This window comes from Pelobates fuscus, chromosome 10 (genome assembly GCF_036172605.1).
Source record: "Pelobates fuscus isolate aPelFus1 chromosome 10, aPelFus1.pri, whole genome shotgun sequence".
Lineage (NCBI taxonomy): Eukaryota > Metazoa > Chordata > Amphibia > Anura > Pelobatidae > Pelobates > Pelobates fuscus.
This window is the reverse complement of record NC_086326.1, coordinates 70,440,057-70,452,228: the sequence shown is the minus strand read 5'-3', so window position 1 is coordinate 70,452,228 and position 12,172 is coordinate 70,440,057. Positions and strand designations below refer to the sequence as shown.

General features: G+C 44.5%; 1 protein-coding gene across 8 annotated transcripts in view; it reads left to right on the top strand.

Moving 5' to 3' along the window:
* Positions 1-12,172, top strand: part of PLCE1 (phospholipase C epsilon 1) — a 341,969-nt gene that overhangs the window by 303,190 nt on the left and 26,607 nt on the right. For all 8 annotated transcript variants that reach the window (XM_063434573.1, XM_063434570.1, XM_063434572.1 and 5 more), the window contains one exon: positions 1,287-1,450. In XM_063434573.1, the coding sequence (XP_063290643.1) occupies positions 1,287-1,450 (164 nt within the window). The remainder of the gene's footprint in view (positions 1-1,286; positions 1,451-12,172) is intronic.

Genomic DNA, 12,172 nt, shown 5'->3' with positions numbered 1-12,172 from the left:
TAAAAATACTCTGACATTTTTTGCTTTTGTTTACGAGTAAACTCTAGCGATGATGTTGTAACAGTCTGATTTGTAATAACGCCTTTTAAAGCGTTTGTATCCACTCATAATTGGTGTAGTTATGCACAAACATATATTTATTTTAAATTTGCCAGATTATTCAACAAGTGAAGAAATGAGTCACACATAAAGTAAATTAAATATTCATTAAATAATTAACTGCAAAGCTGTTTGAAAGCAATAACACAGCTGTATTGCCATGTTTTTCATTTTTAGTTTATTGTGCCACCTGGCCCCTAAAGAAGTTCAGCTTATGAGTTGACCATATATTCCTGCAATCTTATTTTACAAAAGTTCAGATTTCAATTGAACTCAACACGTCTATTAAACACCTTAGTAATTGCATTTCTGCCCCTTTTGCATCAAAGAGAATTTCCCAGCTCATTAAAGGACCACTATAGTGCCAGGAAAACATACTCGTTTTCCTGGCACTATAGTGCCCTGAGGGTGCCCCCATCCCCAGGGCTCCCCTCCTGCCGTGCTCTAGGGGGTGGAAGGGGTTAAATGTACCTATTTTTCCAGTGCCGGGTGGGGGACTCTCCTCCTCCTCTCTTCCTCCTTCTCGTCGTCATCGGCTGAATGCACTTGCACGGCAAGAGCCGTGCGCATTCAGCTAGTCCATGGGAAAGCATTCTCAATGCTTTCCTATGGACGCTGGCGTCTTCTCACTGTGAAAATCACAGTGAGAAGCGCGGAAGCGCCTCTAGCGGCTGTCAATGAGACAGCCACTAGAGGCTGGATTAACCCTATTATAAACATATAGAAGAAAGGGTTAATCCTAGCTGGACCTGGCACCCAGACCACTTCATTAAGCTGAAGTGGTCTCGGTGCCTATAGTGGTCCTTTAATGCCCGTGCATGAGCCGCGTCTCTCTCTGTTGATAGACGCGTTTTCGATAAAGCCAATTTTATTAATGCACTCTTCCACTCAGTTTTGGTTTTCCTTCGGATATTCATTTTTTTTCTCACTTTTGATTGTGACTCTGTTGTGTTCTATGTGGACATGTTTGACAATTATAATATTACGAGTTATTAACCAAAGTGAGAATTCCAAGTGAATTCCAAATTTAAGGCCCAGAAGCCAAACTGGAAGCATAGTTGACTTACAGGATGTTTACATTTGTGCTACTTTTACCTTTACCTTTAGTGACTAGCCCTCATAGTAAAAAAAAAAAAATGTTTAAATTAGTCTTTAATATATTTCCCTTTCTTTTTTTATTGTAATAGATCTTCCAATGCATTTGAATTCATCCATGTTTGAAGCAAATGGAGGATGTGGGTATGTGTTAAAACCTCCTGTGCTTTGGGATAAAAGCTGCCCCTTGCACCAGACATTCTCTCCGTTGGAGCGAGACTTAGAAAATGTGGAACCAGCGATATATTCCCTATCGGTAAGAAACCTATTTATAAACTGTTCGGCTTTCAGGTGAACTGGTTTACTTCTGAACATCCGTGGGTATGGCCATGGTAGAATGCTGACAGGTTGAGCACTGCAAAACGTGCTTAAATAAGTTCAATACAATACAAAACAATAAATGTTTATGTAATTAATATGGAAATCCTGTGAAACAAGAAAAAATATATTTATTAATACAATATCACCAGCATATTCACTGGAAATTAAACGTATGTAGCTATGTGAATTATTACTGTGATAATCTGGGATACACTCAATCACACCCAACATCCTAAGCATTTATGAACTATGGAAATTGGGGGGAAAGGAGTTATGGAAGGGATATGGCAAAATATTATAGAGCAGAGATATGCAACTATTGGAAGTCCCAATTTTGTGGACTGTGTCTACCTTGATGGTTAATTAGCATGTTGGCTGTAAGAGCATTATGGTAGATGTAGTCCACAACATCTAGAACTCTGAAGGTTGCCTACACCTGCTCTAGGGGATAGGAACAGAGGAATTTAGGTTTTAAAGATTGCCTGTTCCACCTAAAGAGGGATTATGATACAGTATGAGTTGATCCGTCCTTGTCAGCCAGCTACTGTTCAGAATTTTTCATAGATACAAAACGGGTCACTTAAAAGCTTTCAAGATCATGGCATGAGTGTAACGTAAGGTATCTGGTGCTGTTGGCCCTACACCCATTTTGCTCCATTGAGAAGCTGCTATTGATAATGTTTAGATAGACATGAGGATGCACAAAACCATCTTGTTACTATTAAAATCCATGTAAATACTGGTGTCACGGCAGGTTGCATATCCCACACTGCTTGTCTAGAAACCCACTGTTTTTAAGTATAAAACATTGTAGCGTTGAAGAGGAATTGGCATTCTTCCTCAATATATTAATACAGAAAATGGTTACACCTCTCCTAAATGTGCCTAGAGACAATGCAACGTTTGTTAGCACCCAATATATATATTTTTTAAATTCTTTATTTTTGTTGTGCAATAAATCATCACAATCTGACATGTTGAGAACGTACTCTTTGCATTACTCAGCATCGCACAGGGACAGCCCTGTAGACGCGTATGACATGCGTTCATTGAAACAGAGTTTTTAACAACAATTTTAACATGAACCTAGGTATCACTAACACTTATTTAACATGCTAGATAAGACATACAGTATTCCATCTCTTGCTTCGAATGCAGGGTTCGCTGTACCTTGCGAAGCGTCGGCACCACTCCCTATGGGAGAGGTTCGTGGTGGCCAACAGGAGAAAAAAGTGAATGGACAGAACAGAGTAAGAAAGTATAGAGAAGAGGCAAGATGGGGCTTTGGAAGCATGAGGGAGGAAGCCGCGGGGGAGAGAGGGGGAAAGGAGGGGGAAGAGGGGGGAGGGAGAGGGGGGCGTGAGCCCCCCGGCCGATCCTCAGGACTGCAGAAGCCCCGCTGCACACCCTAGGCGCCCAGCGGGCTTCCATCCCATGGCTCCCATAGTCTACTGAATGCCCCCGAGGACCCCCTTATCCTGGCCGTCAAGTCATCCATAAGGCGCACCTCCCTGATCCGTGAGATAACACTCGCTACGTGTGGTGTCTCCGGTTTCAACCATGTGTATGCGATCACTCGCCTTGCGGCCAAGGTAAGTTTGTGAATCAGTTTTTGCTCCCTTCTCGTCCAGCCGTCTATAGTTCTATTTAGGAGATACACCCACGGGTCCAAGTCTGGGGCTCTGGAAAAAACCTGTGTCAGAAGGTCCTGTATGGCCCTCCAGAATCCAGTGATTCTTGGGTACCTCCACCACATATGCAGGTAAGTCCCCCTCTCCCCGCACCCCTTCCAGCATTCGTCCATGGTGGTTTTGAGCATCTTAAATAATTTGACTAGGGTTGTATACCAACGGAACATTGTTTTAAGAGATTGTTCCTGTAAGGTTATGTGATGTAATTCCAGTAAAATACAAGTTTAGCAGGCTAAGATTGCCACAAGGCATATGTATGTATATGTGTTTGTAGTATCAGTTGGTTAATTACACGTAGCTAAGATACTGTCATCACTGTACTGACCAGGTGCAGGAATGTAAGAACTGGAATTACGCGTCCCTCTCCTTTGTATCAGATGAGCCACGTGGTTAGACCGGATGGATGAGTTTAGACTCTATTCATTAAATAGGTTAAGGGTATGTGTGGGTGTAGTTAATTGTGGGAGGAGCTACAGTGCTATATAAGGAATGTACTCTATGTATTCAGTACTCAGACTTTGCTGTATTTTGGTGACGCTAGTCCCTCTGAGTCCCGATCGGTGATCCAATAAAGAATCTCTTCCTTCCTGAAGAAACCTGTGTCCATCTCTCTGTGCTTGGCTTCCGTCAGTTTCTCCGGTATCATTTGGTGCATTGGCCGGGAAGCTCATCGTTCAACGGTAGCTGAGAGGCAGAGGCGTGAGACGGTCTATCTTTGCCCACGTTCTCTACGGCTGCACCCCTGAACTTCTGCGTGGACCTCCCTTCGTCTCGGCGCCACTGGTCTGTTGTCCAGGAGATCATCGGCCTCTACGTAAGAAGTGCTGGGGTGTCCCCGTCGATGAGTGTGAACTCAGGTTCAGGAACGAGGAGGTAAGATAACTGCTGTTTTAGACGGCAGGACCCGCTAGGGGTATACCGATTGTGCGGTAGGCCCAAAGGGGTTTTTGAATCTGTATCTGCCCCCTCTGTCGGAGGGAAGGAGCGAAGGCGCACCGCTCGATCGAACGCTCTTTAGTCAGACCGTTTGATTTGGTTAGTCAGGCGGGGTCCTGGTGTAAGATAGCCCTAGCCGGACACCGGTGTCTTGTCTAGACTAGCGTTCTAGGGTGTATATTACGTTCGCTAGGTCGGAGGGACCGGGAGACTAAGCGGCGCCTGTGTAAATTCGGTTCGCTAGTTCTCATCCTATCTGGGCTAAGTGGGAAGGCGTGTAAATTTGGAACCCACTAGACTTTTGATAGTACGACTAAGAGGCGCCTGTGTAAATTCGGATCTCTAGCTCGTTGTATAGTGCGACTAAGAGGCGCCTGTGTAAATTCGGTTCTCTAGCTCGCTATGTATATGTGGTGATTGGGCAGTGTGGCTAACCAAAACGGGTGTATATAGTTTTAGGTAGTCCATTCAAGGTACTGGCCAATAGTTTAGTTGGGAATTGTAAATGTGTTAACGATTGTTTAGTAAAGTGTATATCTTGTTAGATAGCGCGAGCTCAGCCGTCTAGCGAGAGTGTTAATAGTGTGTTGCTGTATTATAGTGCACGGTACCATAACCCTGTATATTTACTGACATTGTATAATAAGTACTAATCATTGTCGTCCATTGCATGTTTTAACACCATAACCACTAATAATTGTATTGTGACCTTAACTTGTGCTTTGACCTATGCTAACCGTACTGTAACCGCTATTTGTAAAAGACGATGTTACTGGGTGTGTTATAGACGGGTAATTCGTATATAGAGAATTATAGCGTGGGTGACTGTGTAGTTACGCCAAAGGGCATAATATTGATTATATAGTGACTGGTGTAGCAGCTGTGTGTGTATGGGAATTCCCTGAGTGTTTATTGTTATTGTGTACGTTTCACTTGGTAACCGTACCACGTGGTGCTGTTGCCAGAGGAAACGGGTGTGACTGTTGAATAGTACGCGTGTATAGTAATCGTTGTCGACAACGTTCCACTGTTAAATATGGGTGCGTCGCAGTCAACGATTCCGGATCCCTTAGGATGTATGGTTAAGAATTTTAAAAAGGGATTCAAAGTTTGTGATTTTGGGGTAAAGATGTCTCCTGTACGTTTGGTCACTTTGTGCACTAGGGAGTGGCCTACTTTGGTTGCGGCATGGCCGCCACGTGGCAGTTTGGATCCAACTCTGGTACAGCGCTTACACGTGGCTGTATCAGGTAGGCCTGAACTTTACGGCCAGTTTCCTTATATTGATTGTTGGAGACAGGCCGTAAATGACTCGCCAAAATGGCTCCGGACATGCCACGAGGAGCAGTGTCGCCTCATGGTAGCTAGGACTTGTTCGTCCACTAGGACTGGTGTTAGGCCCATTTTGGACACGCCCCCTGAGTCCGAGATCCCTTTGCCGCCCCCTTACTTTCCGTTAAGAAGAAGTGACGCAAACGCAGGAAGTCCTGTAACCCTTCCCTCACTACCCCCATCCACTTCCGCTTCCTCCTCCAGTGCAGGATCCACCCCCCTCGTACTAAATCCCCCCTTCCGGAACCAGATAGACCAACCTCCATTAAAAATGAATATCCTGATTTGGCGCCACTTCAGACTTCCGGTCAAGCTTCATCTAGCTCGGCCCGAAGTGTTCTATTCACTACCTTTTCCCAAAACCAACCTCCCACATCCCCATACCCTATCTCTCCCCGACCGGAACCCATGACTGACGCTTCCCTACGTAGCCCCATCCAAACCCGACAGTTGACTGGTGCCCAACAATTAAAGCACTATCAGATGCCTCTTCGCTTAAATCCCGGGTCAGCTTATATCGATGCCGCAGGTCAAATGGCACACGCTGACCCTGTCTTCGTATATGTCCCTTTCACCACTACCGACCTTTTAAACTGGAAGACCCATAATTCCTCGTATACTGAGAAACCACAAGCCATGACTGATCTGTTCACCTCAATAGTACAGACACATAATCCGACATGGGCTGATTGCCAGCAGTTACTAATGACTTTATTTAACAATGAGGAAAGGACAAGAATAAATCAAGCAGCCATTAAAGCATTAGAAGATAGAGCCCGTGCTTTGAACCAAGCTAACCCAGCAGCATGGGCCGCAACACATTATCCCAACACTGATCCCGATTGGAACGTAAATGGTGCTGATATGGTTCAACTCAGAGCCTATAGAGACGCTATAATTGCTGGCATGAAAGCCGGAGGAAAGAAAGCTATTAATATGTCAAAGACAGTTGAGATGATTCAGAAAAGCGATGAAGCGCCCAGTGTCTTTTATGACCGATTATTGGAGGCGTACCGCTTGTACACCCCCTTTAATCCGGAAGACGCAGACAATTCCCGAATGGTTAACTCCGCCTTTGTCAGCCAAGCATACGGAGATATTAAGCGCAAGCTACAAAAGTTAGAAGGGTTTGCAGGTATGTCAATCACCCAACTAATGGAGGTAGCAAATAAGGTGTATATGAATAGGGAAACAGAAAGCAAGAAAGAGGAGGAGCGCAAGATGCGTAGAAAGGCTGATATGCTAGCGGTAGCAATCGCAGGCGTAGATAAACGGGGCCCAGATAGAGGCAATAATAGATGGAGTAGGGAGCCTTTGAGTAGGGATCAGTGCGCGTATTGCAAGGAAGAAGGGCATTGGAGGAACGAATGTCCGCAAAGAGAGCAGTACGAGAGGGTCCTACCCAGGGCAGGCTACGGAAACTTTAGAGGCAGAGCGAGAGGTAGAGGAGGCCCCGGAGGGAGTAATGGTTATAGAGGGAGTAATGGGAACAGAGGAAGTGTTAGGGAAGACAGATATATTCCAGCAGCGCAAAGGTCCCGCGATAGAGAAGGTAGGGACTTCGTAGGATTGGCTGACACGGTCATGGAGGACTATTGATACCGACCGGGCTCCATCCCCCTTGGTCGAGCGGAGCCTATGGTCGATGTATCAATAGGGGGGAAAAGGAGTGCGTTCATGATCGACACTGGTGCTGAACATTCAGTGGTGACTAATCTAGTTGCTCCTCCATCTGGAAGGACTATTACTGTGATAGGAGCAACTGGAAGAAGTGCTGAAAAACCGGTTCTTAAAAGTCGACTCTGTACATTGGGAGGCCACGTAGTAAAACACCAATTCCTTTATATGCCTGAATGTCCAGTCCAATTGCTGGGACGTGATATGCTATCCAAATTACAAGCGCAGATTACGTTCCTACCAGATGGAACAACATCTTTAAAGTTTAATGGACCTTCAGGTATTATGACTTTATCCGTACCAAAGGAAGAAGAGTGGCGACTTTATACAGTGTTGACTAGCCAAAACCCTAGGAGTGATGAGACATTGTTTAACATACCAGGAGTTTGGGCAGAGAACAACCCACCAGGACTGGCCCGCAATATTCCACCTATAAAAATTGAACTTAAACATGGGGTTTATCCAGTGAGCCTGAGACAATATCACATCCCGCAGAAGGCTAAGAAGAACATACAATCCTACCTGGATAAGTTCATACGGTATGGTATCCTAAAATTCTGTACTTCCCCCTGGAACACCCCATTGCTGCCTGTTCAAAAGCCCGGCACAGATGAGTATCGACCTGTGCAGGACTTAAGAGCAGTCAATGATGCGGTTGTTAGTATACATCCAGTTGTACCCAATCCATATAACCTGCTTGCTTTAATTCCGGGCGGGGCTACTTACTTCACAGTTTTAGACCTCAAAGATGCCTTCTTTTGCCTCCGAATTGCCGCAGAAAGTCAATGTATTTTCGCTTTCCAGTGGGAGAACGCTGTAACGGGCTCAAAACGCCAAATGACTTGGACAAGACTGCCCCAAGGGTTTAAAAATTCACCTACCCTATTTGGTTCAGCCCTAAGTCAAGATCTATTGGATTTCGAGTCCATCCCAGGAGAGTGTGTATTGTTACAATATGTAGATGACTTGTTGATAGCAGCAGTTACAAAAGAAATCTGTCAGCAAGCAACGCACGATCTACTACACATTCTCTGGAAGGCAGGATACAAGGTGTCTAGAAAGAAGGCTCAGTTGTGTTTGCCAACTGTCAAGTATCTGGGGTTCCATATCTCTGAAGGTCAAAGAATTATGGGGCCAGAGAGAAAAGAGGCTGTCTGCCAAATACCAATACCCAAGAATAGAAGACAAGTGCGAGAATTCTTGGGGGCAGCAGGCTTCTGTAGGATATGGATTCCCAGCTATGCGATACTGGCAAAACCTCTGTACGCAGCTATCAAAGGTACAGAGCACGACCCCTTCCTATGGACCCAAGAACAGCAAACGGCATTTGAAGATGTGAAGAAGGCTTTGATGAGTGCCCCAGCATTAGGTCTACCTGATCACACACGACCATTCTACTTATATGTACACGAGCAAAGAAGAATGGCTGTGGGAGTATTGACACAGTACTTGGGATCATGGCAAAGACCTGTTGCCTACATGTCTAAGCAATTGGATGCAGTGGCCAGCGGACTTCCACCTTGTCTAAGAGCCGTAGCTGCAGCCGCCCTGCTAGTAGCTGAAGCCGATAAACTCACTCTGGGTCAAGAACTTTATGTACGAGTCCCACATGCAGTACAGACGTTGTTGGATTACAAAGGAAATCATTGGTTTAGTAATAGCCGTATGACCAAGTATCAAGCAATGTTGTGTGAAAACCCAAGAGTGCATTTAGAGACTGTAAACACCTTAAATCCAGCTACCCTTTTGCCACAACCTACTGAAAGTCAACATGATTGTTTGGAAGTAATGGATGAAGTATTCTCAAGTAGACCAGATCTTCGTGATTTTTCCATCCAGAACCCCGATGTTCAATATTACACCGACGGCAGTAGTTATGTGAAAGAAGGGATCCGCTATGCAGGATATGCAGTAACAACCATAGACAAGGTGATAGAAGCTCGGCCACTGGCGAAAGGAACATCAGCACAAAAGGCAGAATTGATAGCACTAACACGAGCGTTACAATTGGCTGAAGGTTTAAGAGTGAATATCTATACGGACTCTAAGTATGCGTTTTTAACCACTCATGCCCACGGAGCTTTGTATAAAGAAAGAGGACTACTGAATTCAGAAGGCAAAGAAATCAAGTACGCAGCTGAAATCCTACAACTATTGGAAGCAGTGTGGGAGCCGAAAGAAGTCGGTATCATACATTGTCGAGCGCATCTGAGAGGAGATGGTGATGTAACCAAGGGAAATCGGATGGCAGATAGTGCAGCTAAGCGTGCTGCTGAATCAGGAAGACAGGAGTATGTAGGGCATATAGCTGCTCTTATACCAACTCCACTGTCCCAATGGACTCCAGTTTATACAGCTCAAGAAGAGGAGTGGTTAAAGACTGAACCGGGAAAGTATCTGGAGAACAAGTGGTATCAGCTAGAAGATGGAAGAATAGTTATACCAGCATCGCTAGCGGTAGAAATTGTCCAAAATTATCACAACGGGACACATTCTGGGAGAGACAGTACTGAAGAATCTCTTAGAAAACATTTCTACATACCAAGATTGTCCAACTTGACTCAGGCCATTGTACGCAGATGTGTAACGTGTGCTAAGAATAATGCAAGACAAGGACCAGTAAAGCCACCAGGAGTCCAGTTTATGGGGGGACTCCCCATGTCCGATCTACAAATAGACTTTACAGTGATGCCTAAATCGGGTGGACATCGTTACCTGCTGGTAATTGTGTGCACCTATTCAGGCTGGGTAGAAGCATGTCCTACTCGTACAGAGAAAGCAGGAGAAGTTGTGAGATTCCTGCTACGAGAAATAATACCCCGATATGGACTACCCTGTTCTATAGGATCGGACAATGGTCCAGCTTTTGTTCACCAGTGCCTACAACAACTGACTCATATGCTTGGTATAAAGTGGAGGCTTCATACTGCATATAGACCCCAGAGTTCTGGTAAGGTAGAGAGAATGAATAGAACTATTAAGAACCAGTTGGCTAAAATGTGTCAGGAAACCCAACTTAAGTGGAACGTTCTCTTACCTATAGCTCTATTGCGAATCCGCAGTACCCCTACCAGAAGGATGGGCCTCTCTCCTTTTGAAATCATGTATGGGCGACCACCTCCCGTACTTGGTAACTTAAGGGGGGATTTGAGTCAGTTGGGAGAAGGAATTACCCGGCAGCAGGTTGTAGAGTTGGGTAAGACTATGGAGGAGGTACAGAAATGGGTACAAGATAGATTACCGGTGAATATTTATCCCCCTGTTCATAGTTATCATCCAGGAGATCAAGTGTGGATTAAAGAGTGGAATAATGTACCGTTAGGGCCCAAGTGGAGAGGTCCTTATGTTGTTCTTTTGTCTACCCCTACAGCAATAAAAGTAGCAGAAGTGACTCCGTGGATACATCACTCCAGGGTTAAACCAGCAGCAGTCGATTCTTGGCAAGTTACAGTAGATCCAGAGAATCCCTGCAAGATCCGGTTAAAACGCACTACTCAGTCGGAGTAACGAGGAATTATTGTGGATTACAAATTTTATTGTTACAGGTGTGAGTGAGAAGGCCATAATAAAGCCTGTCCGCTTACCAACACATAGTGTATAAGCCAGGAAAGTCTCGAAGGGACACCTGTGAAGACGAGCAGAACTCCATTCCCTGCAGCCCTCACATCCTGGAAGCTGAGGTTCCATCGCACGGACGAAGACTGAGGATGACGGCGAAAGATGTGCTTTTGATTGTGTTTATTTACATGTGTTTTTATATTCAGGAAGGTAGAGGTACCGACACTCCTAGCTGTGAGGTATGCATTAAGACTACGAGAACAGGTAACCATATTTCCCAAACCCTAATTTGGCATTCACAATACGAGTGTAAAGGAGATGTATCGAGATGTAGATACTTAAATATAGATTATAGTGTGTGCCATTTAGGAGTAGGAGAACCTAAGTGCTTCAGTCCGGAGTATCAACCTCGTACAATTTGGTTGACTCTCAGGAATGGAGATCCTCAGGGGACCCTAATTAATAAAACGGTGTTAGAATCCGTACATTCTTCGGGTGTTCTGCTATTTGATGCGTGTAAAGCGATATCGAGTGGTAGAAAGCCGTGGAATGTATGTGGGGATCTTAGATGGGAGAGGACGTATGGGTCTAACGATAAATATATTTGTCCCAGTAGCAAAAATAAATATGTGAGTCCTAGATGCCCAAATAAAGACTATAACTTTTGTCCATATTGGTCTTGTGTGGGGTGGGCGACTTGGGGACAGACAGTAGATAAAGACATGATAGTGACTAAGTTGCCTACCAATCCATACTGTAAGTCTATGGAATGCAATCCAGTCCATATTCTTATAAATAACCCCGACAAGTTCTTAGATAAATATGGTAATTTATTTGGGTTTCAAATATACGGGACGGGTTTAGACCCTGGGACAATATTATTTATAGGGATAGAGACTGATACGGTATCCTCCCAGACTCATCAAGTATACCATTCCTTTTACGAAGAGATGAGTATAGATAATAAGATCCCCCATAATGCTAAAAACCTGTTCATTGATCTAGCTGAAAGTATTGCCGGTAGTCTTAATGTTACCAACTGCTATGTGTGTGGAGGTACTAACATGGGAGACCAATGGCCTTAGGAAGCAAAGGAGGTAATGTCCGGTTCTGAGGCAGTTCAACAATTAATATCTTCACAAGCCGATTATCAGATGAGTGTTAGAGGTAAATCTGAGTGGAGATTAAAGACCTCCATCATAGGTTATGTTTGCATAGCAAGGAAAGGAATGATGTATAATACTTCTGTAGGAGAATTAACTTGTCTAGGGCAAAAAGCTTATGATGATGATACAAAGAATACAACTTGGTGGTCGGCTTCAAATGTCTCAGAACCATCTAACCCGTTTGCTAGATATGCCAATTTAAAGGACGTGTGGTTTGATCTATCCATCACATCTACCTGGAGAGCCCCAGCAAATTTGTACTGGATCTGTGGTAAGAAAGCCTATTCGGAGTTGCCA